Raw genomic sequence first — 23,775 nt, 5'->3', positions numbered from 1 at the left:
TTTTTCTCCGTAGCTGTTGTTTTCTTCTTTTTTTTTTTTGATTTTATTTATTTTTTGGTCCATTAGTTGGCAGCCTGTGCACCCAAAGCTGGCAAAAGGTCAGAGGATGCCCGCAGCCCCGGACTTGGCATCCGTCACAGTGACAGTTCCCAGTGAGACCCCCCACCCCCGGTCACCAGCAGAACCGCTCAAGAATAACACAGCCGCCGACGAGGTCAGACGCGGTCATGTTAGGAATTTCTCAAAGCATGGAGGTCATGGAAAACAGCGGCGGAAAAAGATAAATATTAGTTATGCAATGATTGAGTGGGGAGATAAAGGAGAGAATGTGCTCTGCTATGTGTTCTTAACAGATCTAGACATTCAAATTAAGATGAATGGGATATTCCACTGAAATTGCTTCAGGTTGTTAAAAGTCCAGATTTTGCCGCATCGGAAAGATAAAAATGACAAGAAAGATATATTTTTAAAAGAGGGGCAAATAAACACCTGCTGCCATGACATCCATGTGTTGGTGCCTGCTAGGAGGCAATTTAGTGTCCAGACAGGTGTTGTCTGCAAAGGTGTGAGGGGAATAATACTGGACGCTGAGACTGCTGAGTGCCACAGGGGGAAAGCAAAGAAAGCAGAAAAGGAATTTTAAAACAAAGAAAGAAAAACTAAAGAAACCAATCTGATAAATGCTCCTTTCTTCCAGAAAAAACATTTTTGATCCGTTAAATCACAAATTAGGCAGAAGAGACAGAGAAGCAGAGTAAGGGGTATTTGCGATAGAGCTGTCGGATCTGGAGGATTACGAGTCATCTTCTTTTTTTTGTTGTAAATTTCTGTTCAGATTAGTAGAATTTAGGCAGATAATTTTGTGAACCACTTGCTCACTGAGTGTGTGTTAATGGCCTAAAGTAAACCAGTGATTGTGCCAGGGTGTTGGCTGATTTTTAATAAGCATGCTGAGAAAAAATTACATTTGATAGGCAAAGTTAAGTTTTACTCCCATACTTGTCTCTCTGTAGGTCACTGGAGGGGAGCACAGTGGAGAAGCACAAAACACAGAGAAATCCCATTTCAGTAACGAAACAGAAGAGCAAAGATAATCACAGCACAGTCGTTACAGTGTGATATATGCTTACATGCCAAATGTGTTTGTGTGTATCAGCTATCAACAAACATATCTACACGTACACAACTTAATGCAAAAGTTGCATTAAGTAGATCTGTATTGAGCTACATGGACTTTTCGTGCAGCTAAACAAGTGTGGAAGGGAAAACTCCCAGCAAAACACAAAATGTCATCAATCACCTGATATCTCTGGACCATAAATCTTAATAATCGTGCAGTTTACACTGTAGCTTCAAGTCTACACCACTGTTTACACTATCTGAATCTAGAATGTGCAGTATCTCTTTACCATCTTAATCATTGTGTCCCGTTCTGAGTTTGAGAAATATGAGAACACGGAGAGGCCCGATTGAAAACAAACCACAGAAAATCTCCGTCCCACCAGAAACCGGTGCATGTTCCCACACACACACACACACACATTAAGTACTCTATCAAGTATTTGGGAGACAATGATTCAGAAGGAAAGGCGATACTGCAGAACACCCTGCTTTTAATCTGGCCTCAACATGAGAAACAAGGAGGGAGAGACAGAAAAAGAACGAATAAAAGCCTGAACGCATGATAAAAGTATTAAGTTAGCACACCTGGCGAGTTAAACACTGGAGCCGTGGGGTTGTTACACACGATTGTCTCAGCCAGCAAGGTGTTATAAGGGTTGTTAGTGCCTTGTGGTCGGAGCAGAGGATTTGTTAGTAGATAATTCCCGGTCATTCCTGGAAGAAGGGACGAGACAGAAGAAGCAGATCAGTTGCAGAGCGTAGCCAACAGTGACTGAGAGTGTCATGAAGAAGAGAAGTGATGGGAGGAATGAGGGATTTTGTCAGGCTGTTTTTTTTGTCTGTTGTGGCGTCATCCCGGGTATCTGGCACAAAAAAAAAGACCCAATATGAAACTAGGCGCTTCATCTTAAAGTCGAGAACGTGGAGGAAAAGTTTTGAGAAGCGACAGAACGGCTGCGTCTGCAGGCTGCCAGAAATAATTGCAGGCCTTCATCACATGAACACTGATGGAGTTTAAAAAGCAGCTGCTTTAACTTTCAAGCTCATTTGCGTTGCAGATTGTTCAGGAGCGATTACATTAATAAAGACGTGTTAAAGACATTGCGCTAATTATTGCATCCTGTCATCTCTGCCTTTCACGAGTCAGATTTACTTCTTATTTTGTGTAAATATCAATTCTCAAAAAATATTCCCTATTTGATCGTGATCTGAGGTTCTTCCTGTTTTAACTGGATCCAAATAAAAAACCTTCCCAATGTCAAAAAGCAAAATCCTTCCAAGTTTTAATATCAAACTCTTAATTTGTAGACATTTGTAATCTGTCTTTTTCCAAATACTTTATCTGCCTCTGAGTTTTCCCCGGTTTGCCGTGTGTTCTCCTATCATTTATCACCTGTGTTAAATGCCATCTGTCATGTCGGGATTTTCTCCGGGGACGAATTTAATGACAGGGAAGTGCTTCCAGGAGATAGAGCCCTGCGTTAGTGCTCGGCCTCTCCAGGGTAACTAGGCTATTACACCCCAGAGTGATCAATATCCAACCTTTACATTAAGATCCCCCGGATATGGAACTGTGGGGAAAAAAGAAGTCGTGCTTCTACATTGTCAGAGGGAGGCAGAATATGCTTCAGAGCTTCGGAATCTAATGTTTTCACCTTGTGGAAAGTGGAAAAGAGGCGGAAAAAAGAAGGCGGTGGTGAAGCGCAGCAGCGACAGGAGTCAGAGGAGGAGAAGAGCAAAGTTAAACCACCTCAGTGTAAACCCTTCGCATGCTTGGAAAGCCATTTCAGAGGCAGCAGAGAGTCCAACCACGCACTAAGCGCTCCAGGTCAGCCAGAGTTGAACATCATCTTCTCATCATCATATTTGTGCTCAAGCTAAATAATAAATGACAGTTTTTTTTTCCCTCCCTCCTTCCCTCACAAAGTAACGCAGGCCACCGTATGCCAGGCAACAAATGGCCCCTCTCTCTCTCTCTCTCTCTCTCTCTCTGTGTCTCTCTCTCTGTCTCTCTGCGTGTTAGGATTGTCCTGAAATAAAACTCGATTTCCCCCTTTTGCTGTTTCCAGTTTGGTCTCCGTCTCCCCTGAGCTCGGCCGTGAACTACGGACCGGCAGCACTTAGATAAAAAACGCTCGCCGCGCCTTGCCCCAATTTGAGAGTGACGCTACCAGCCGGGATGACAGCGCACACAGAGTATGTGAGGATAGATTCTTTGTAATCCCTCACTGGCAGGACAGAACAGAGAGAAGGAACTTTTTCTTTTTTTAACCGCACCGCTCTGCCTTTTCAAGCAGGAGGCATCTATTATGATTACCGGGAGAAGGATCCTGTCCGGGGCGGTGTGAGATCATTGGAGGTATTTTTAGCAGGGATGATGAAATGTGTGCATAGGTGTGCATGTGGAGAGAAACGAGGTGTGAACTGACCTTGGTTAAGGGTGGAGGTGCTGTTGATGTCACCTGAGATAAACGAGGACTCGGTTTGCTTTCTTACGGTGTCATTCCACATTCTCCTGATACGACTCTGTCAGGTCAACAAGGGACAGTCATTAGGACTTTGAACAAGCCCGCTCACCTTTCCAGATCAGCTTTCATTCATCTCCTACACGAACATAATCCCCCCCACCCCACCCCACCACCCCCTTTCACACGCCTGCTAATGTGCTGTGAAGCGAGGGCAGCTCTGAGGCCGACTTCCTCTGTGTAGCTGCTTTCAGACATGCACGGAACTGAATTAGAGAACATAAATTGCCTGAGTCGGACGTTCTTGCTTCCAGCCCCTTGGTTAAAAAATAAGAATAATGTCCAAGTGAGTCCGTGTGAGAATTATACGGAAGATTCACCACGAGCAAGTGGGCGGATCGATGAGGTTTCCAACTCGTGACGGACCTAAAACTGAAAAAACTGGATGAACAGTTTTCTGGAGAATCTCCTGCTGCGTTGTTCATATGTGGAAGACAAACTCCGGTAAGAATCCGGGTTCCGAACGAAACTAAGTACTGAAGTCCCGGAGTTGTCATGTCTGAAAACAGCTTGTGTTGTTCTTACTTTAAATCAACTCTGAAACAACTTGAGCTGCAGGATCTTGTTTAAGGCTTGAGATTAAAGTGTGATGTTTCCCTATAGGCAAAACACATCTGGATGTATTATCTTTTAATAAGCTCTATTAGCCTTTAATAACAAAAGGGCATAAAGCAAACATGTTGTTCTTTTATAACGTCATCTTTCTCCCCCCCCCTCAGTAATATATGCCTGCATTGCTCTTTAAACAGTGCCGTGCCGTTTGCCCATGCATGTGACGTTAGTGAGAGGAAAGATAAAAGCGAGTGCTAAAGGGGCCGAGCAGGAGAGAGCTCCTCATGCAGTACGGCAGCTGCCGCTTGTGAAACTGTGGCAGCGTGTTCCGTGTCTCCTGATCCCACTCGGAGGCTGAGAAGCAGGAGGTGCATTTATTCTGCGACACGCCTACATGCTCGTGTGCATTCTCATGAGCTCCTGTGTCAAACTTTAGCATTTCAAACAACCCGTGTTATGAGTTGTAGGTGAACGGGAAGCTGCGGGTCTACCTGGGTGCCAGAGGAGTAGCGAGCGCTGGTCCGTGTGGTGGAGGTCTTGGCGGATCCGTGGGAGCTCTCGGTCGGCAGCCCGCCGCAGCAGTACGTGTGGCGGAAGCACTTGCTGTACTCTTTGCGGACCTGCGTGAGCAAACGGCGCCGTGTTTACATACAATGTTGACTTTACATATGACTTAGCCCCGAGATCCTGAGGCAAGCGGTGTTTGTTCTTTATATCAGCCCCGCTGCGGCGGTCGGTGAGTTCCGCACGCCGGCGTGAAGAGGTTCGGCCTCGACTGCTTAAGATTCAAGAAAGAAGAAAAAGAAATGTGATGTGTCTTTGAACAGGTGGGACCACGAGAGACTCACTTTCTTCTGCAGGACGCAGTGGAAGATAAAGATGAACATTCCTTGGAAAGCGTTGAATATGGTGAAGAGGTACGCCATGACGATGGAGGCCTCGTTGATGAAGAAGAGGCCGAAGGACCAGGTGAGGCCCAGAAGGAAGAGGAGGGCGAACGCACCCATGACCCAGGACCTACACCACAGAGGAAACACAGACACAAGGAGAGGGCAACATTAGCATGAGAGGCGTTCAGTCCCCGTACAACAACTGGGAATTTGAAGTCGCTAACAGCATGGGAAACCGCTTCCCCACCGTCCCCCCCCCCCATTCACACACACACCCACTCTCAACCCGAATGCAGCTCCTGTCTTCAAACAGACGAGAAGGAAGCGAAACCGTGATCTGCTTTTTGTTGTAACTTTTTATGCATTAGAAGAAACAGTCCGGCATAAACAGAGAGCACAGGGTGTTTAAAGCGTTACCTACTATCATTGCTAATTATGATCTAGTGAGTGTGTTATTAGAAGAGGAGAACGAGGCGGACGTGGAGAGAGTTCCAGGAAAAAACGGAGATACCCAGCTTCGTGTGTGAAGGTCCTTTGGAGCCTTCAGACACAAGCAGTGGGCACAGTTCAATGCTCAAACACACAACAACAACAACAACAACATCGACAACAACACTGGATTTCAAAATGATGGATGGGGGATGGACAGTGAACACTCGCATGGACAGTTGATGTGTCGCTTCGAAGCTGCAGGTTTGGAGCAGATGAACCGGGCAAAGTGAGAAAACGAAAGGAAAGGAGAAGAAATAAAACGAGGAGAGAGGATAGACTACAAGCTGAGGAGGAGACTTTCTGGGCAACGTGTGCTTACTTGATAAAGCGTTTATTATCTTCATAGCTAGAGAGCATGATGAGCAGGAAAAGAGAAACACAATTAGATCAGAGCGCAGAACAGCGTGGGTTAGTCGGCATATCTTCAACTTTGATCCAGGGGAGATCAGGGGAGGCAATTACAGTAAAGGGTCTGACAAGAACTGAAACTTGTGTATTTTTGCTGCTGGAGATTCAATTACAAGATCCTGTGTGAAGCATTTCGGTCAGAGCACATTGTCTTGTGGTTGAATTTGCATTTGCGTTACTGAATGCGTGGGTGATGTTCTGTGGGTAGCATCATCTGAGGTGTACAGTAAAAGCTTACCCAGGCAAATCTGTATTATAGTAGCCGTCACAAACGCGATAATTACTGGTGCGGAACAGAGAGAGAGAGAGAGAGAGAGGAGGAGGAGAGCGGTGGAAGAGAAAAGGAGAGGGTGTGGGTTAAGTTTGCCTTCATGTGCAGCATGCAATGACACCGGTGGACGACAGACTGTTAAAACCAAACATTGGCACAAAAGCAGAAAGACAGAAAACAGCACAAGGAAAACCCGCCATTAATACATTAATTAACACATTGTTTTTGTGCAGGATAAACAATCATTAATCTAATCTGAGCGCCACAATGTTTCAGTTCAGTTGTCGTTGTTTTAATGAGTACGGCAGACTATTAGGGTCATTTAAGGGAGGGAGGGGAATCTAAGAATTACAGGATAAAGTCATATTAATATAAGAATAAAGTTTGAATAAAAGCTGTGATTTGACCAGTCATACTTGAATGAGAATGAAGTCGTAGTTTTATGAGATTAAAGTCATAATATAGTTAAAAAAAGTCGTAAAATATGAGAATTATTTTTAAAATTTAAGAGCGTTAAGTCGTAATATTACAATAATTAAGTCATAACTTTATTATTATATACCCCCTCTACGTGTTAGAGGGGGAATAAAAGAGGATCAGCATGTCCTCCGTGTTAAAATCAGGAATGTGGAGCTTTCAAGTTTTTCAAATTAGTTTCATAAATAACATAAGACCTCATCCTTGGGTTCATCAGCACCACATTATCACAAAGTTCCAGGACTTTGAAAAGATTGTACGAAGAAACCTGTGTCTATTCAGGAGAATGAAGCTCACGGACTTGGAGTAAGATGCTTCTTCTGTGCAGAATGAAACGTTTGGTTGTGCTCGACCATAGAAATATCATTAGAAATATCTGTTTGATATTCATGGGAGTTCAGCAGTTTCTCAAGAAACAATGAGATTGGTTGAAGATGTTGGATCCAGGAGCGAGCACAGATTCCCCTTGTTGCTTATTTTCCAATTTTTTCTTCTTTCTTCTTTAATTTTATGACATTCTCCCTCATTAAAACTGAGTTTACTTTTCTTCAATATGGCCCTAATGCTCCTTCTTATGATAAGGGAGTGGAGTCTAACTCAAACAATGGCTGTTTTTACTGATTGCAGTTTTACCACAGTTCTGTAACGTTGCACACATTCATTGAGGAAACAACATAACTGTGGATAAAAATAGCCGGTTGTGGAAGCTGATATATAATAACTGAGATGTTCTCTGACTCTGGGACGCTTTGCTTCTGTGAGCAACAAAACCAAATAAACCCCAAATGGAAGCAGCCCTGAAATGCAGCCCGCAGTAAACAGCAATAAATACTGTGATCACAAGAGTGCAAAAAAACAAAACAAAACAATTAGTGCTTTGGAAAAACTCGAAGCACGACACGTCGTAAAGGGGGGGGTGGTAGTCATGCGGCGGTGGCTGTGTTGGGAAGGAATTTGTCTTTTCTCTCTTTCTGGGTTCAGAAGCTGGAATCTATGAGCGAAAAATAAAGGGTTTGATATGTCCCAGCAGCGGGCGAGCACACATGGAAGCTGTTCCACTGGACCCCACCCACAGCAGAGCCACCGGTTCAGAGCCGGGTGGAAGCTTCAGAGTGATGCTTGTCATGCCAGTGCAGCTCTGCGGCCGGTGGCTTGGAGCGAAACAAAGGACCGAACCACGACTCGCAGTCTGTGGAGTCCGTCGTGACGTGCAAGGCAAACGCCAAGAGTCTGAGTCAAAGTCTGTCTCGCATTTAACATCTTTATAGAGTCAAAATAAAATATCCCTCTGTTAAATCCATTTCATGTGGATTACCTCAAAAACGGACCCCCTCCCAAAAAAAAAACGACGCGCATTCTTATATTTTTAATCACTCGCCCGCTACGTCCAGCACTGGAACTTGGCTTTGAGGCTCTAATGCTTTTCCTAATGAAATATTGCGAAGAAAAAAAAAATCATTACCTCAAAAGTAAAAAGAGCCGTATTCTTCCTGGAGGCAGTGGCAGAAAAGCACCAGTGTTACATTGTGTGTCGTGTGTGTTCAGCACACGCTTTACTTACTTTATATTCTCCAGTCGGCTCGAGTCTGGTTTCAGGGTGGTGGAGTGCTTCACCATTTTGTACATTGTGATGACCAGGAAGATGAGATTGAGCTGTCGAAACAGAGTAATGGCCGTGTTAATTCATGGAGATGTACGATTCAGAGATATCACAGAGGCAGAGGGGGGAGGGGAGGAAAAAGAAACTGTTAATTTGTCTATAAAATATATTAAAAGAGGAGAGCCTTCAAATCTCTGCATGTCCACAGACTAATCCAATAAACATCTATCGTTCCGGCCGGGGCTCAGACGGGCTGACTGGCGCCAAATTTAGTGTCATTCTATATCAATAAGAGCATGGAAATGCATTAAAATCCATCACTGTAAAAAAAAAAAAAAAAAAAAAAAAAAAAGGAAAAGAGGAAGACAGAAAAAAACAGCCACACAGCAGCCGGCTGGCAAAGTCACAGGGGAATGAAGGAGGCAGGAGAAATAGGAGAACCCCTCTGGTAGCAAAAAACCTACATCTCATTTTGCACAGTGAAATATTACAGGGTGAAACCAGGTAACCAGGTAGAGTTTCCTCACTCTCTGCATGGGGAGATGAAAGAGAGAGACAGAAGGGAGAGGCCGGGGGAGATGACGTCCGCCTGCTTGTTTTCGATGTATTAAATCTTAAGGATCTAGGGATGGGGGGAAAAATCGATTCAGTTACAAATCGCGATTCTTGTGAATGTCGATTTTAAATCGCCATGCTGCCTCCCAAATCGATTTTTTTTTTAAATAAATAAAAAAAAATATATATATATATATATATATATTTTTTTTTAAAACATATTTATTGGTTTATACGGGGGGGGGGGGTATATGGGGGGAGCAACATCACCCCAGAGTATGTTGACCAGCTCTTGTTTTTGCACAAGAAACTAAACATACCCAAGCACTATAGCTTTGCATTCCTACATGCAAACAACAATAGCCTACTTTTTGTTTATTTCAAAGTTTATATTTTAAGTAAACTTTTATTCATTCTATTTAATTTACATTTTATTTATTGTTTAAAAGTGGCCTAAGTGGCACACATCTCTTAATCTGTCAGTTTGTGTGCAGTTGACAGGGGCTAATCAATAATAGGGCACATTTTTATTTATTTTCTCTATTGGCTGCCCGGCAGTCATTAAGTTAATGTTAATATTTGAAATAAAACTTGTAAAGCTCTAAGTGAATTTGACTGTGTTGTATTTGAAGGTATGATTCAACATTTTTCCATGGTCCAGTATTTAAAAAAAAAAATAACCAAAAGAAATCCCAGGAAATCGTAATATCGAATCGCAATACCCACAGAATCGCAATACATATCGTATCGCCACCTAAGTATCGTGATAGTATCGTATCGGGAGGTCCCTGCCGATTCCCGTCCCTACAAGGAGCAAGTGGCACATATCGGGTTGAGACGAGGATGCGATGCGGCCGCGTTTAGGCCCTCCCTTAAAAATCAATACTGTGATTCAGTAACACAGGAGGCTGGATGGGCCAGCAAGGAGCCGCTCCAAATAATTTACTTCAAAAAACATTTCTTCTGGGGCAAACTCGTCCCCGACACAGCATGTACACGCACTCACAGCAGCCCAAACCAGACTGTGTTTGTACTGCAAGCCAGCCATGTATAAATGATGTCAGGGAATATCTGAGGGAGAGAGAAAATGAAATGTGTCTCCAATTGTGCATATCAAAGCTTCAGACAGATGCAACAAAAAAAAAAAAAAAAAATACAGCAGACAAATACAGTATGTGTGAGCTCCTTGTATCTGTGGCATGTGAATAGAAAAACAAATGATGTACAAATAAAAGACAACGGTATCTCTCTCTCTCTCTGCCTGTTGTCTTTCTCACAGCCCAACAGTGGAGATGGAGATGCTTTCATAAGGGCACGAAACGAGAGAATGACCTTTACGAGCCGGACTCCGACCCACGGCCCGTTCCCTCTTGAGCAGAAGTGATCCGTGTTCCCGGTGCTATCAAAAGACCTGCCTGTGATCGATACGCCCCCCCCCCCTCCACATGCAATCAGCTCATGCGGCCACTCACAATAAAGCCGGGCAGTGAAAGAGAGGGGACGACGAGAAAGAGAGGAAAAAAAATGGTGAACCTTCTCTCTCGTATCCCAGACAGGCACTGAAAACTGTGTTTTGTTTTTTCGCAGCTATCGGCTCCATTATTTCTATCAGTCGCCTGCGTGACTCAGACAGTGTGTGTGTGTGTGTGTGTGTGTGGTGTGGGGGGGGACGGGGGGGGGGGACAGGAGGGCGAGGACATCAGAAAAAATAAATAAAAAGCCTTTTTCACACACAGCCCGGAGTGGTGACATGGATCCAATGAGACAGAGGAGAGGGACGCAGTACTTTAAAGTAACCTAGCAGCACGGCACATGTTCCCACCCCCGACCGACATGCTTTCGCAGCCCTTCCCGGGGGAGAGCTCTCCACCCCCCCTACCTTTTTTTTTTTTTTTTTTTTTTTTTACCGAAGCGGCGCTTTGCCTTTGCCGCTGCGCTCTGTCTCTCTGTCTCTGAATCATCGCTGCCAGCCAAGCAGAAGCAGCTTCGCCACGCCGGGACGCAGGAGAAAGCTTTTCCTCTGAAGTGGCCTGTGTGTGTACACACTGAACTCCAAGTGAACCGCCGCTGGATAAAATATTAAAGGTGCAGATGGAGCTGTCCGGATGATAGGAACCGCTCGCGACATGTCATGATCCAAGAGGCCTCGTGTTGAAGCTATCTCAAGCATACTAATGGCTCCCCCCCCCCCCCCCCACCACTCATTACTTCCATGTTCCCCCTTTCATGGAGCTAATACCCCCTGTGCCCAGAGACAAGGATCTAAACGCCTTCCAGCGGCTTTGTTTTCAGTCGGTATTTACGGCCCGTTTGAGCAAAGAGCGGAAAGAAAGAGCGAGAAAGGGAAGAAATAAAGGGATGAGGGTAAAAAAAGCATGACCACCCGAGGTCAACACCAATGTTACTCGGCACAAACGTGGCCGGAGCGGCGACGCACTGTTTCCTCTCCTCTTTTTTTTCCCTCTTCTGCTCTTGTGGCTTTTTTCTCCTTCCCTCCCTCTCTGCCTTCATTGACAAGGACAAAGCCAATTTGTAGAGAAACCAGGGTCACGGATCGCGTGGACAAACCTTGTTCCTGCACGCTCCCCCGAGACGCTTCCCTGCCACAGTACTTTGTCTTTTTGAGTCAATTGTTGCACAGAACCCGAGGAGCGCCCAGTGCGCCGCCCGAGCACGAGTTAGCTCCGCTGCAATACATTAGCTCCTGGCGGGGTCACCGTTCTATCTCTCCGGGCCATCACCGCCGGGATCCTGATCATCACTTCCACCGCGGACGCATTTTTCACGCAAGTCATCGCGGAGGCAACGGGCGATCGGAAAACAACGAGGTTCCGAGTCGAGGGGAGGGAGACGGATTCCCGTGCGGCTGACAAAGCTTTCGCTGACACAGGGAACTGCTTGTTTGTTTTGATACCATATTTGCTTTTCCTCAATTATCAGCTCACACATGCAAAGCGATGGTGGAGGGGGAAAAAAAATCAATGAAAAAGGGAGAAAAAAAAAGGAAACAGGCATTTCACTATTTCCTCTTTTTTTTATCCAACACAGACATTTGTCAGCTCCCTCCTCTATTTTTAAATGCTACATCGAGTGGCGACATGTCTCTTTTAGGGAAACTGTGAAATGCAGTCCAGCGTGCCGAGTCATCTTTTATTCATTCTGTTAGCGCACAGACAAAGAGCCGCTGTGCTATAGCTTCACTCTGAGAGCTCCGTGCCTGCTGCCGATGGCTGGGCGGAGACTTGCTGGAGTTTGACACGGCGTGCCCCCTTCTCTCCACTATGTTTTCAGTGTCAGTTTGATGTTCAACAGAGGTCACTGCATCTGTAGATACAGTGCCGACCATTTCGCTGGATAATGAACACAGCGCCTGAACAAATACCTCCCTCCCTGCGCAGAGGCAAGACGACTTTGTGGAGCTGCCTCTCCTCCCCGGGCGCTGCGCGAGGGCAGAGTCGGACCTGGTGCAGCGGCCGGCTGAGTGGATTCACTGTATCTGAGAGGAACACCACCTGCTAGTTCATTCCCTTTTTTTGCGCGGGGAGCTAAGACTCCCCGAGGTCTCCTTCTTCTGAACCTATCTGATGGAGCGGGAGATAATAATGTCATGACCAGTAAATAATTGCATGCCTCAATGGGACATATGTCAATACGATATGCTATATGTCCTTCACCCCCGATGGTCCTTGACCAAACAGAGGTGCCTTTGCTTTTCCTCCTCTCTCCGACACTGTCATGTGCTATTTACTGCAGGCGGACAAACACACGAGGAGGCAGATGCAGAGGAGCTTGTATAAAAAAAAGAGAAATATTGTACTTTATATGCTGTGAAATTCAGCCTTGGGGCCATTTTTAATCTTTTTTCTTCCCTTAATCATAAATACAGTAAACCTGAAGGCCGTTTGGCAACGTCTGCAGCGCGAGACTTTACAGGGAGTTGTGTAAATGCATTTTTTTTTTAAAAGTACATTATCAACTCCTGATCCTTGTCGGCCGGTGGGAGAGGGGGAGGATTGAAGGATGCCTCGGAAATCTTTCTGTGCCGCAAAATTAACCTGTCATCACCGAGAAGACTCGGAGCAGAAATCCTGCTGACTTTCCCCTCGGTTCAACCATCTCACTTCCTCCATCTCTCCCCGGCATCTCTTTCATCTCCCACTCTCAGTCCCTTCCGTACTCTGTCAGGCTCAGGATTCAAAGGGAAAATAAAACAGCTTACCATGATGATAAAGGTGACAGGTCCAATAAAACTCCATATGAAATGATTATCCACACTTAGCCAGCACCTGTGAGGGAGACACACACACACACACTTCAGGTTGGGGCAGCACACGGCAGGAAAATAATATCAGTGTTAAAATTAATGGGGTGACATTTGTGGATAATGACATCGGGCGTGTGATTTCTTGTCAATATTTAACTTGGAGCCTTTTCACCGGCTCCCTTCACCGGCCGAGCGTTAACACACAGTGAAGCAGACCCTCGTCAGAGCCGGGCCTTTGCTGAGATATGGTCATTAATCTATGTAAAAGGCTTTTTCAGCACTCTTCTCTTTAAGGGAGCATTTACAAACAAGAGGTCACAGGAGGGTCTTTGAGCAGAGAGGCATTAATGTAGCCCACGTCCCCCACCCCCCCGGAAAAACCACAGTGTTGAGTCCGTCAGCCACTTTCTGAAATGACATAAAATATTTAATAGCTGCCCGTCCTTGGCAAAGAGGGAGCTACATTTTTTTTTTTGGGGGGGGAGTGAAGTCTCCGGGGCCAGACGTAAGGTGCCGGCAGACACGATGAGTAGATTACCTCTTCAAGCGCTGCCACACGCACAGGCAGGGCTCATACACATTTCGACCAATGGATTTCCATGACTTTTCCAAGACTTTTCAACAACTTTAAACCAAATTTCCATGTCCAAACATTTTGTGAAATCTCGGGGTATACATGAGAACGTGACAAAATGTAGTATTTAAACTAGCAATGAGAATTCTAAGGCATACAGTATACCTTACGCATACGCTCTCATACTAACTGCCTGCTTATATTTTGAGCGTATTTCTTTAAAAGCATATGAATTATTTAAAACTCAGCGTAAATGAACAACATGTAAATATGAATATAACAAATTTCCATGACTTTTCCAAAACTTGTGGGATTTAATTTTTTTCCAGGACTTTTCCAGGCCTGGAAATACACATTTTACAATTCCATGACTATTCCAGGTTTCTCATGACCGTAGGAACCCTGACAGGACGCGACAGGGAAACCCACCCAGCGCCACCTGCTCTGCGTTTCCAAGGATTCAGAAAAAAATAGCCGCACTCACGCTTTCTCTGTCCCGTAGCTCTGGTAGTCGATGGCCGCCGAGACCCCGACCACGATGGCCGGGAAGAGGTAACCGGACACGTAGTAGTACTTCTTCCGAGAGTACTCGCTCTCGAAGACCTCCACCAGCATGAGGTACAGCTGGACCCCCTCGAGACACATCCAGGAGAAGGAGGCCAGGAAGAAGAAATGAAGGATCCCGGCGATGATGGCGCAGCCAATCTGTAGCAGAACAACAACCGATTGAGACATTAAAATAATCTAAAGGTTTAGAGTCCACATACGAAACACTGTGATTACAAAAATCTAACAACAAAAGTAATTATTATTATAGAGTTATTGTAAATCACATATTCTGTCTTTTACTGAAACCTCCTGAAAAGATGACATTGATCGCTGCTGCCGAACTCATTTAGCACAAACATGCGGTGAAACTGATGTAAAACATTAATATCTGTTCATTCCCTACACGGGCTCGGACTATTCACAGGTGTAGCTTCCCATCACTATGCTATTTAAATGCCATTTGTTTGTTAAGGTCAGAGTTAATAGATGACAGGACCCAAACGTTAGCTCAGCCTTCTAAGGTTTGATTCCCCGGCTATAAAAAGAAAAAAAAGAAAAAATCCCTTTGTGCTTTTTGAAAAAAGCAGTGAACATTAAAGATGAAAAAAAAAAAGATACAAATTTGTATGGATGTCGCCATGGCAACTGCGGCTTTAAGTGAGGGAGGAAAAACGACTTGTCAAGAGGAAGACAGAGCCCTCTGGTAATCTATATTAATGGTGCTGTCCCACTCGTGTCGTGTCAGGGACAAGCAGGGAAGGTTAGAAACAAACAATGCTTAAAGTCCCATCAATTTCCCTCTGAGAGGGTCTTCTGTTGCATTATGGGAGCGCGAGGAGATAAAGAGACAGGGAATGAATCAAAACCAAAATCAATAGGGCGCAGTCGTCCTAGCTTACCCTGGGTTCCGTCATATCGATACCAATTAGGAATATTAACTCGGCGATGAAGAGATTAATGCACAAGTTCTTGTGGATGGTGTTGCGGTCGCTCTGCAGGCCCCGGAAGAAGCAGAAGGTGAAGATACTCATGGTGAGGCAGACGAGGGACACCACGATGCCGACGCGGGTGATGACGGTGAGAAGCAGCTCGTGGACCCGGTCGTTAACCTGGAGGAGGGAGAGCGTTACAGGCCGGATTATGAAATATAAATAAACAAGTTCTCGCTTAGGTCTGCTGGGAAGGAAGGACAGTATAACCTCTGAAAGGGTGGTTATGATTTCATGGTATTTGTCTGTCTGACTGTTGCATTTCGGTGCAGATCCAGATTAGGAGTTTTTTTTTAACATTGTCACCAATTTCCCAGAAAATAATTCATGATTTCAGATTATGTATTTTTTTTTAAATCAGGCATAATTAGGGAAATTATTTCTATGAGTTTCATTTGATTGACTTTAAAGGGACTCTCACCTTTGTTGCATTTGAGAATTACAGCACATTCAAATCATCCCGCCTTCCTCCAATGCCCCACCCCCTCGTTCCCATCCGCGGTGTTTTTTTGAAGAAACTTTATTTACAAGCAGACTTTCAACCTACTGCCTCCGGGCACGCACGTGAGTTTTTGTTTACCAAAGCAATGGATTCGGATTCAGAAGCACCGGTAAGTTATATACATTTACATTCACGGGCCCGAATGCGCCACAAGAAGCAGACGGAAAACCTGCATGTCCATGCAGCAAACAGACAGGTCTGTCGGCCAATAAGGTCCTTCGGTCCGAAGAATTTTATTGGTTGAAGTTTTCACTAAATATTATGAGAGTGAAATAATTGTTTGTTTTTACTCCTGGTGGGTCTGTCTTGCATTTTAGCGTGTCATTACCTTATTAATACCAATTTAACCTTATCCAAAAAAAGTGTAAAAATGCAACAAAGGTAAGAGTCCCTTTAATAAGGAATAACTGATTCAGAAGAAAAATATATAATATTTTATAATATTAAAAAAGGCAAAAAAAAGCAGTGTCTATTTTTGAAAATGAGTCTCTTGAGATTACGATCACTTCCTGATGTCTCCCAGGTTTATGCTTGTTCTTTCTTTATTCCTAATTAGTCACTCTGATGAAGGCCAGTGTGTCGAGATGACTAGATTCATTTTTGTTTCATCTATGCTATGCATAATCCACAATAATAAATGCTTTTTAATTTTTCCACAGTGAAAGCGCTGTGGTTTATTTCCTTTTTGCATCCCCAAAAATAAATAGAATATTGAATTTATTATAGTTAAAGCGAAAAGTACAATCCACGCTTTGAAAAGAACTAGCCTGTCAATCACTTGTCCAAGGCCCAACGGTCCCATTATGAAACCACATTTAAATTCACCAGATCCAGAAATTTATTTCTACATTTAAATTTATTTGGAGCCGCACCAATATACACACACTCATAAATGCCAGTCCCCTGAAAATGTCAGATTTATTTTTATCAAGGTCCGTGAATAATTTCCAGAGAAATCAAGAATAATGTTGAAAAAAATTCATCCATTATGAGAAGAGAAACAAATGAAAAATTTGATAAATACTTGATCAATCCCCTGATTTGGATCCACACCACAATTTAACTAATTCTTCCTTAAACCATGTCTCACCCCTTTGAGAGATTTAGTAGAAATTGTTTGAGGAGTTTTTGCATAGTAAATACAATAAAACACTTTTAAAGCACAGATAATCTTGGTTGTGCTGAAGCAGAGAATTACTTTAAAGTTTTAGATTCCAATAAACTGCATAAAGGGAAGTTTAGCTACTTGGATTGAAATAAAAATGACAGAAGAACAGACGTGACTTACTGAGATTTCACGATGCGCCATGAGGATGGCAAAGTTGGTGAGATGAGTGCAGGAGCAGGTGGTGTGTGTTTTATTGGAATCCAGGAGTTTGCAGCCTTGGGTGGACCAGTATCCCATCATGCTCCTCTCAGAGTAATTCCAGAAGGAGCAATTGGAGTTGAAGTAGTGCTCCATCTGCAGATAACAAGAGATATGGTTAAGTGTCCAAATAATTGACTGCCTGAAATTGAAGTACATGTAGAACAGAGGCCATTTACCCCCCACTCACACCAAGTATTTCCCCCCACAATGACATGGATGAGGATTCTTCACTTCACCGCTCTTATGAAGCAATTCATATGTTATATCTCATTTGGCACATGCTTGCAAAATCAACCCAAGCATGGTCGCGTACATGAGGACTTAATAACACAGAGGCATAATTGTTTGACGGCATGTCTCTGGAATTGCACAATTTCTCTGATAAAGGATGGAGTCACGCACGGCCCTCTGGGAACTCTAGTGACAACTTTTAAAGACGAAAGATAATTGGTGCTCCAGTAATTTCATCCTAGATTGTATGGCTAATCTAGGAGCTAATTCCCCCCACTATAAAAGAAAATGGGTATCATTTATATCCCAATGTTGATTAAAGAATTAGTTTTCATTAAGAATTCACTTAGGTTCTAAAGACTCCTTTAATTTGATGTTCAATGACTTAAATAAACTGCCGACTGACCTAGTCAGACATTTACAATTCAAATTGCAGATCTCTGTCTACTCTGGATGTTCCCTCTTGGAGTTTTTTTTAATATGACCTCTCCCTTCCTTTACAGCAGGGACACTCACATCGATGTGCTCCAGGGTAAAAATCACAGGGTCATTAATGAACACGCGGCTGGACTCTTTGTTGATGGAGGCGGCGAGGATGTCGGAGTTGACGGCCACTGACACGTTGCGGCCATAAGCGTCGGCCATCTTAATGGTGGCGTTCTCTGTGCTGAGGAACTGGCCCAGGTTCTTGTAGAGGACAAACACCAGCTTGGCAACTCCTGCAGAGTGACAGAGGGGGACAAAAACAGATGATGAGGAATATCCAGCTTCTGGAACAATTAAGAAAATATAAGACGACAAAACTGTGGTGACAAAAGAGAACCTTTTTTCAGAAAACCCACTAACATCTGGCCTTTGTCTTCAAAGGGAATGGTTACAATCAGCAAATGACCCTGGGTATTTTATCGACTCCAGCTCTGATCAACAGTGATGGAATGACAACCAGGAGATTGTGCAAATGTCTTCTTGTTCCTCTTTATTTGAGCTGCTACGTGATGACTTCAATTGAACGTTTGTGTTCTTATTGTTTTTTATATCTTGGGAATAACAAACAGCGATTTGTTCCCCTCCGTATCGTGCAAGATGCCACACTGGCAAGACAGCAACGGTCTCCGACGCATTCATGCAATTTACATGACTCACCTGGGGACTCTACTGACAACGGAAATGGAGTCAATCGCCTTTTTTAATCACATTTATTCATGCTTAAAAAACCCTGTTAATATTGGTGTACAAAAAGGCAGAGCACAGACAGACTTTTCACCTTTTCAAAACGAGAAGGAGAGCACAAGTCAAACAAACACGCAGTTTCTCCCACGCTGAGAATGAGCAGTTTCCTTGACTGAGTTTCTCTTTCTCTTCTTTTCTATAGGTGCGTTTAAAGGAGATCTTACCATTCCGGCTGTTCAGCTTGACAGTGTTGGCCGAGAGCTGGATCGAGACGCCCCCCTTGCTGGATTGTGGGAATTTGAAATCCTGAACTTGGCCGTCTGTGGTGAGCACGTACACGTCCAGGACTGAAGGGTGGAGTTGGGTGAGAGACGAAAAATGGAGAAAGAGAGATATTGGTCATTAAGTAACTTCGATTCGAGGGCAAGAACTAACTTATCCGTAAAGTATGTTGCTTAAGCTTTCTTCTACTTGAAATGTTGCAGACATCAAACGATGCGTCGTCTTATTCAAGGGCTGCACAATAAAAATGTCAGTCACAAGGTGATCATTGAATTACTAACACACGAAAACAGCCCTGAGAGAGGAGCAAAGAGAAAACCTTCACGTCTCCTCATGCTGAAGTCAAAGAGGGAGGGAAGAGGAGGCTGTGGATAAACAATGTAGTTTTTCTGACTCCCACAGCCGGCTAATGTTCACATTAATGTATAGAGTTACAAGGTCTAGACGCACACATTTATAAACCAAGCGTGCGCAATCAGAGAATCCAGTCTGTTTAATTGTCTGATATTCATCACTTTGTCAGTAAGCGGCTCGTTAAACCTAATACGCGTTGTTTTTTTCTGTTCCCCCGAGGTTTAAATGCTTATTATGAAAACAAAGTCCTTTTTCAAGTGGCGGCCTTGTTCTCTCTCTCTCTCTCTGTCTCTCTCTCTCTCTCTCTCTCTCTCTCTCTCTCTCTCTCTCTCTCTCTCTCTCTCTGTCTCTCTCTCTCTCTCTCTCTGTCTCTGTCTCTCTCTAGTCGAATTGAAGGTAATGAAATTAACCGAGCTTTACATCAATCGAGCTCGCCCGTCGCTTGCTTACCACAAACTCCTGCTTTACTTACTTATGTTGTCTGCCGGAACTTTGACGAAGGCGGGCTCCATGAGGTTGTCGGCGAGGACGAAGGCCCCCTCCTCCAGAGTGTCCAGCAACATGGTGGCGGCGTGCGTCTGCTCCGTGCTGTTCATGTCTTGCCAGGACTTCAAGGCTTCCGGTCGCAGAAGGTTATCGACTGTGTCCACAATGGCCTGAGTCCAGACCAAAACAAACACACACACACAACGACACACACACAGACACACACACACAGACGGAAAGAAAAACAAAGATATTTGAGTAACTCGGAGGAAATGAAGTAAACAAATAAATATTTGCAAGCATGAGCAGTGACATGCAGACACTGAGATGAAATGAATGAAATGCTGTGGCTTGAAGAATCACATCTGCTGGGATTAAAATGAAGAAGATGAGAAAATAAAATAAAAAAGCCAAAAGGCCATTGTGTTGTATGTATGAAAAAAAACTATTATACACAGATATTTAATAGATAAGTAAGAAACAATTAAAGCTATTGATTGTGATGGAGAAATGAACATGAGCTGAGTTGACGTTGGTGTGGATTCAGTTTCTTTTTCAAGGACACAGCTTCAGGTCAGACTACAGGAGCCCATCAGGTCCAAATACAGGATATTAAGAAGATGGTCTGATGAGCCTCAACGTACCAAAAGCTGTGGAAATGATCTAATTGCAAAGTTCAGCATCTGACGTGGAGGAACTTTTCTTTTTATTAACTTTTTACAAAAAGCTGTGATAAGTATAGAACTCTATCCATTGATCCATCTTTTATCTATACCTTAGATAATTGCTAATGGGTTGCTAATGTGGTGTAGCGTCAGGTTTGTCAGATGTCAGATTCCACTGACTCAACAATCTGTGTCCCACATGTCTTTCTGTCATTAGTCAAATAAGTGCAGTCGTTTACATTGACGAGCCCTCTCTCATAGCATCACGGCCTCTGACTTTAAATCTACATGTTGTGACATTAAAAATAAAAACAAAAACAAAATGATGATGGGACATTTTTAAGGGAAGTGGTGCGACGACACGTGTGCAATTTCTTTTCTCTCCCTTTTTTCCCTCTTTTCTTTTTATGAGCGCACGGCCATTGACTGGCTAATTAGCTCGATCCATTTTAATACCCTCCCAAAGGAGAGATCTGGATTGTGTGTGTGTGTGTGGGGGGGTGACTTTGGTGGCAGGTGTAGGACAATGAGCTCCCTAAAGGTAGAGAGTTATATATGGACAAAATACTCTGTCGTGTGGACCTAACCTGGTAGCATTCAGTGAAACACACGGGGAAAAAAAATGATTTGACCTGTCTTACGCTATTAAACAGACAGAGTTGCAGATTTACAGCTTTAATTTATGAACCAAATGACCTAAAACCTGCGTCCTTGTGAAACCAGACCCACAATTTTCATTTTGACGTTACTTGCAGGGGGGGGGGAAAGGTCGGGTCGAGGTCCTTGAAAAAAATAAAAAGGGAGTTGGATTTAATCAGCAAATTGTGTTGGATGCCATTTTCAGCAGCGTTTTATACTGAAGGCTGTTTTTTATTCTGTCACAAAAGAGACAAATTGTTAAACTCTTCAGCGAATGAACAATGAGAGGAATGTAAGGACAGGGTGTTCATGGAGTTGTGGGGTTATGCATCAAGGCGTGCAATCTTGACTAGACACTCAGAAAACATACAAAACAGAATGAAAATAGCCAAAATGCACCATTACTGTCAAAGCATAAAAAAAACCCACAGAGACACATATATACATCCATGAGAAGAAGCCGCCCTCGGTAACTGGGCTCGACTTCTCTTCTGACTGAGAATGCACCTTGGGTACACTTGTGTCTGTGTGTGTAAGGGCAATTACTCCAAAACAAAAAGACAGCAGGAAGCACAGGGAGGAGGGGGTGGGAGGGTGGGGGGTGGGGGACATGACAGTGCAGGGGGTTACATGCTGCTGGACTTGGGCTGGGGGGGGCAGATACAGGAACAGAGGAGGAGGGGGTGGGGGGCGGGCGGCAGCAAGAAGAGTGGGCACAAACATTGCTCCAGTACCTTCATGTATGCCCTGCATGTCCTTTCTCGTTTTTGAAGCTTTGTTTTAAATTAGAAAAGAAAGAAAGAAAAAAAAAAAGAACAGATAAAAACAGAGACATCAATTTGCACAGGTAAAAAAACGAATTTGTAGAAACAAGGTCCTGACTATGCGCTGGATGCAACAAAAGACTCAATAGGAAGTGGCGGCTCCAGCCCATCGCTTAGTGCTCTGCCTGGTGGGTCGCTGACCTGCTTACCTGAAGGGTGAAGACTAAAAAGCGTCTCCGCTGACATTAGAGAAACTGCTGCATTTACCGACACATCGCAGAAGCATTACGAGCCCAATTACGGCCTTTACTACAAATGTCCTAGAAGCTGCTATGAATACAAATGTCTGCTCCTTGCCAGAGTCGCAAATCATGCAGCTATTCTCTTGTTGTTGTTCTGTTTCTCCTCTTTCCTGACTTTGAAAAGAAAGGGACACAGTCTACAAGTGACAAACTGCAGCAGCTACAAACTGTATCACTGTCGGGGGTGGGGTGGGCGAAAGACAATCCTGGATTTATCCTTTAACAGATACACATAAGCCCCTTGGCCACGTGAACCTCGACTGCGGAGTGGTTCAGCAAGAGAGACTATTTGAGATAATGGAGTTAGTATTTCACCGAGAGAGTAGTGCTTTTTTTATTTTGGTGGCTGCGCTTACCTTGTTGAAGCTCCGCCCTGCCGAGTCCTTCTCGCTGGGCCTGAGCTCCTGCAGCTGGGCGTCCAGGATGTCCACCAGCTGCTCCATGAGGCGCACGGACGAGCTGACGTCCCCGGCGAAGATGGGGCCCTTGGTGTGCTTGGCTAGCTCGTTGGCCAAGTTTGCCGCATTTTCACCGCTGCGAATCTGCGGAGTGGGGGGGGGGGAGGCGGGCGCAGAGTGAGAGAGAGGATCACGAGAACGCAAGAAGACGGACGTGGATGGATCCACAGCCACGCTATCTGGCATCAAATCACACTTGAATTAGTCCTTGAAAGGCCATTTACGAAAAGAGGGTTTCGCTTTTCTTCACGCCAGAGACGTTGCCATGGTAGCAGTTATTTTTATTTTTTTTTTTACTGTGTGGTAAGTTAGGAAAAAACAGGTACACAGTGATCTGCTGTGAGATCTACACACATTATGCACAGGGTGGAGAATATAAGATTCATGGAAAAGACTTGGAGGCAAATACAATCCTACCAACCTGGGTCGAAATATTACATGTGCAACTATTATATACAGCACATACTTCACCCTTCATATCTACATTATATAAGTGCTTAATGCTATATCTGTTTTTTTTATTATTTTGCAGCTAAAGTACAGATGTTGGCCTCTGCAGCGTTTTACTTACGAAACACATATCAAAGTCCTCTTTTCTCAAATTGTGCTTTCAAGTTAATCTGACCCAGATTTACTGCCATTTTTTTAACAGTGAATAAGTTATTCAGCGTTGAAGTTCTTCACAGGGACGTGTTTCCACTATTTTGTCTTCTCTCTACCCTTTATTTTTTTTTTTTAAGTAACACACTCTGCTCAGAAACAACACAGAACGCCATAGCCCACACACGAACCTTCTGGGCGACTTGGTTGACCCAGTGGGAGGTACAGTTGCTGAGATCCGGGCCCTTCGGGTGCCAGGCCCCGGTGGAGAGGACACAGGAATAAGACGCCGTGCCTGAAAGGGAAAACAAGAGCAGGAGTAGTCAAGTTCAATCCAGTCACGTCAAACTTTTTTTTACCATGAAGTCCTTCACGGGGAGAAATCAAAAATATTTACAAACAAACAAATTCATTCATATCACAAAAACAGCCACATAATCTGTTGCTGTATATATAAACATGTATATATTTTATTCTATTCTATGTTCAGTGCACCAATGACACCAAGGCAATTTCCTGTATGAGCAAACATACTTGGCAAATTAAAGAATTCTGATTCTGTGTGCAACCAAAAGAAATATCCTTACAGATTTTTTGCTTTTCAAAGTTCAGAGGACATATTTCCACTGAAATTCGTTGGTTGTAGAGAACTCCAAACGCGAAGAGTAACAAATCGGTTTGTTAC

The 23,775-nt window shown here is 43.9% G+C and overlaps 1 protein-coding gene across 1 annotated transcript in view; it reads right to left on the bottom strand.

The window, feature by feature from the left end:
- The window catches only part of adgrl2a (adhesion G protein-coupled receptor L2a), an 80,462-nt gene that overhangs the window by 1,722 nt on the left and 54,965 nt on the right, over nucleotides 1-23,775 (bottom strand). Inside the window, exons 8-25 of the mRNA XM_061077848.1 lie at nucleotides 23,282-23,385; nucleotides 22,389-22,574; nucleotides 21,701-21,739; nucleotides 19,649-19,832; nucleotides 18,765-18,887; nucleotides 17,887-18,089; nucleotides 17,050-17,232; nucleotides 15,179-15,388; nucleotides 14,215-14,435; nucleotides 13,112-13,178; nucleotides 8,299-8,390; nucleotides 6,228-6,272; nucleotides 5,901-5,927; nucleotides 5,048-5,216; nucleotides 4,673-4,819; nucleotides 3,552-3,648; nucleotides 1,708-1,836; nucleotides 1,000-1,017 (exon numbers count right to left, since the gene is read on the bottom strand). Coding sequence (XP_060933831.1) covers nucleotides 1,000-1,017; nucleotides 1,708-1,836; nucleotides 3,552-3,648; nucleotides 4,673-4,819; nucleotides 5,048-5,216; nucleotides 5,901-5,927; nucleotides 6,228-6,272; nucleotides 8,299-8,390; nucleotides 13,112-13,178; nucleotides 14,215-14,435; nucleotides 15,179-15,388; nucleotides 17,050-17,232; nucleotides 17,887-18,089; nucleotides 18,765-18,887; nucleotides 19,649-19,832; nucleotides 21,701-21,739; nucleotides 22,389-22,574; nucleotides 23,282-23,385 — 2,244 coding nt within the window. The remainder of the gene's footprint in view (nucleotides 1-999; nucleotides 1,018-1,707; nucleotides 1,837-3,551; nucleotides 3,649-4,672; nucleotides 4,820-5,047; nucleotides 5,217-5,900; nucleotides 5,928-6,227; nucleotides 6,273-8,298; nucleotides 8,391-13,111; nucleotides 13,179-14,214; nucleotides 14,436-15,178; nucleotides 15,389-17,049; nucleotides 17,233-17,886; nucleotides 18,090-18,764; nucleotides 18,888-19,648; nucleotides 19,833-21,700; nucleotides 21,740-22,388; nucleotides 22,575-23,281; nucleotides 23,386-23,775) is intronic.

Source organism: Limanda limanda, chromosome 9, assembly GCF_963576545.1.
Source record: "Limanda limanda chromosome 9, fLimLim1.1, whole genome shotgun sequence".
In the NCBI taxonomy this organism is placed as follows: Eukaryota; Metazoa; Chordata; class Actinopteri; order Pleuronectiformes; family Pleuronectidae; genus Limanda; species Limanda limanda.
This window is presented reverse-complemented; position numbering and strand designations above follow the sequence as displayed.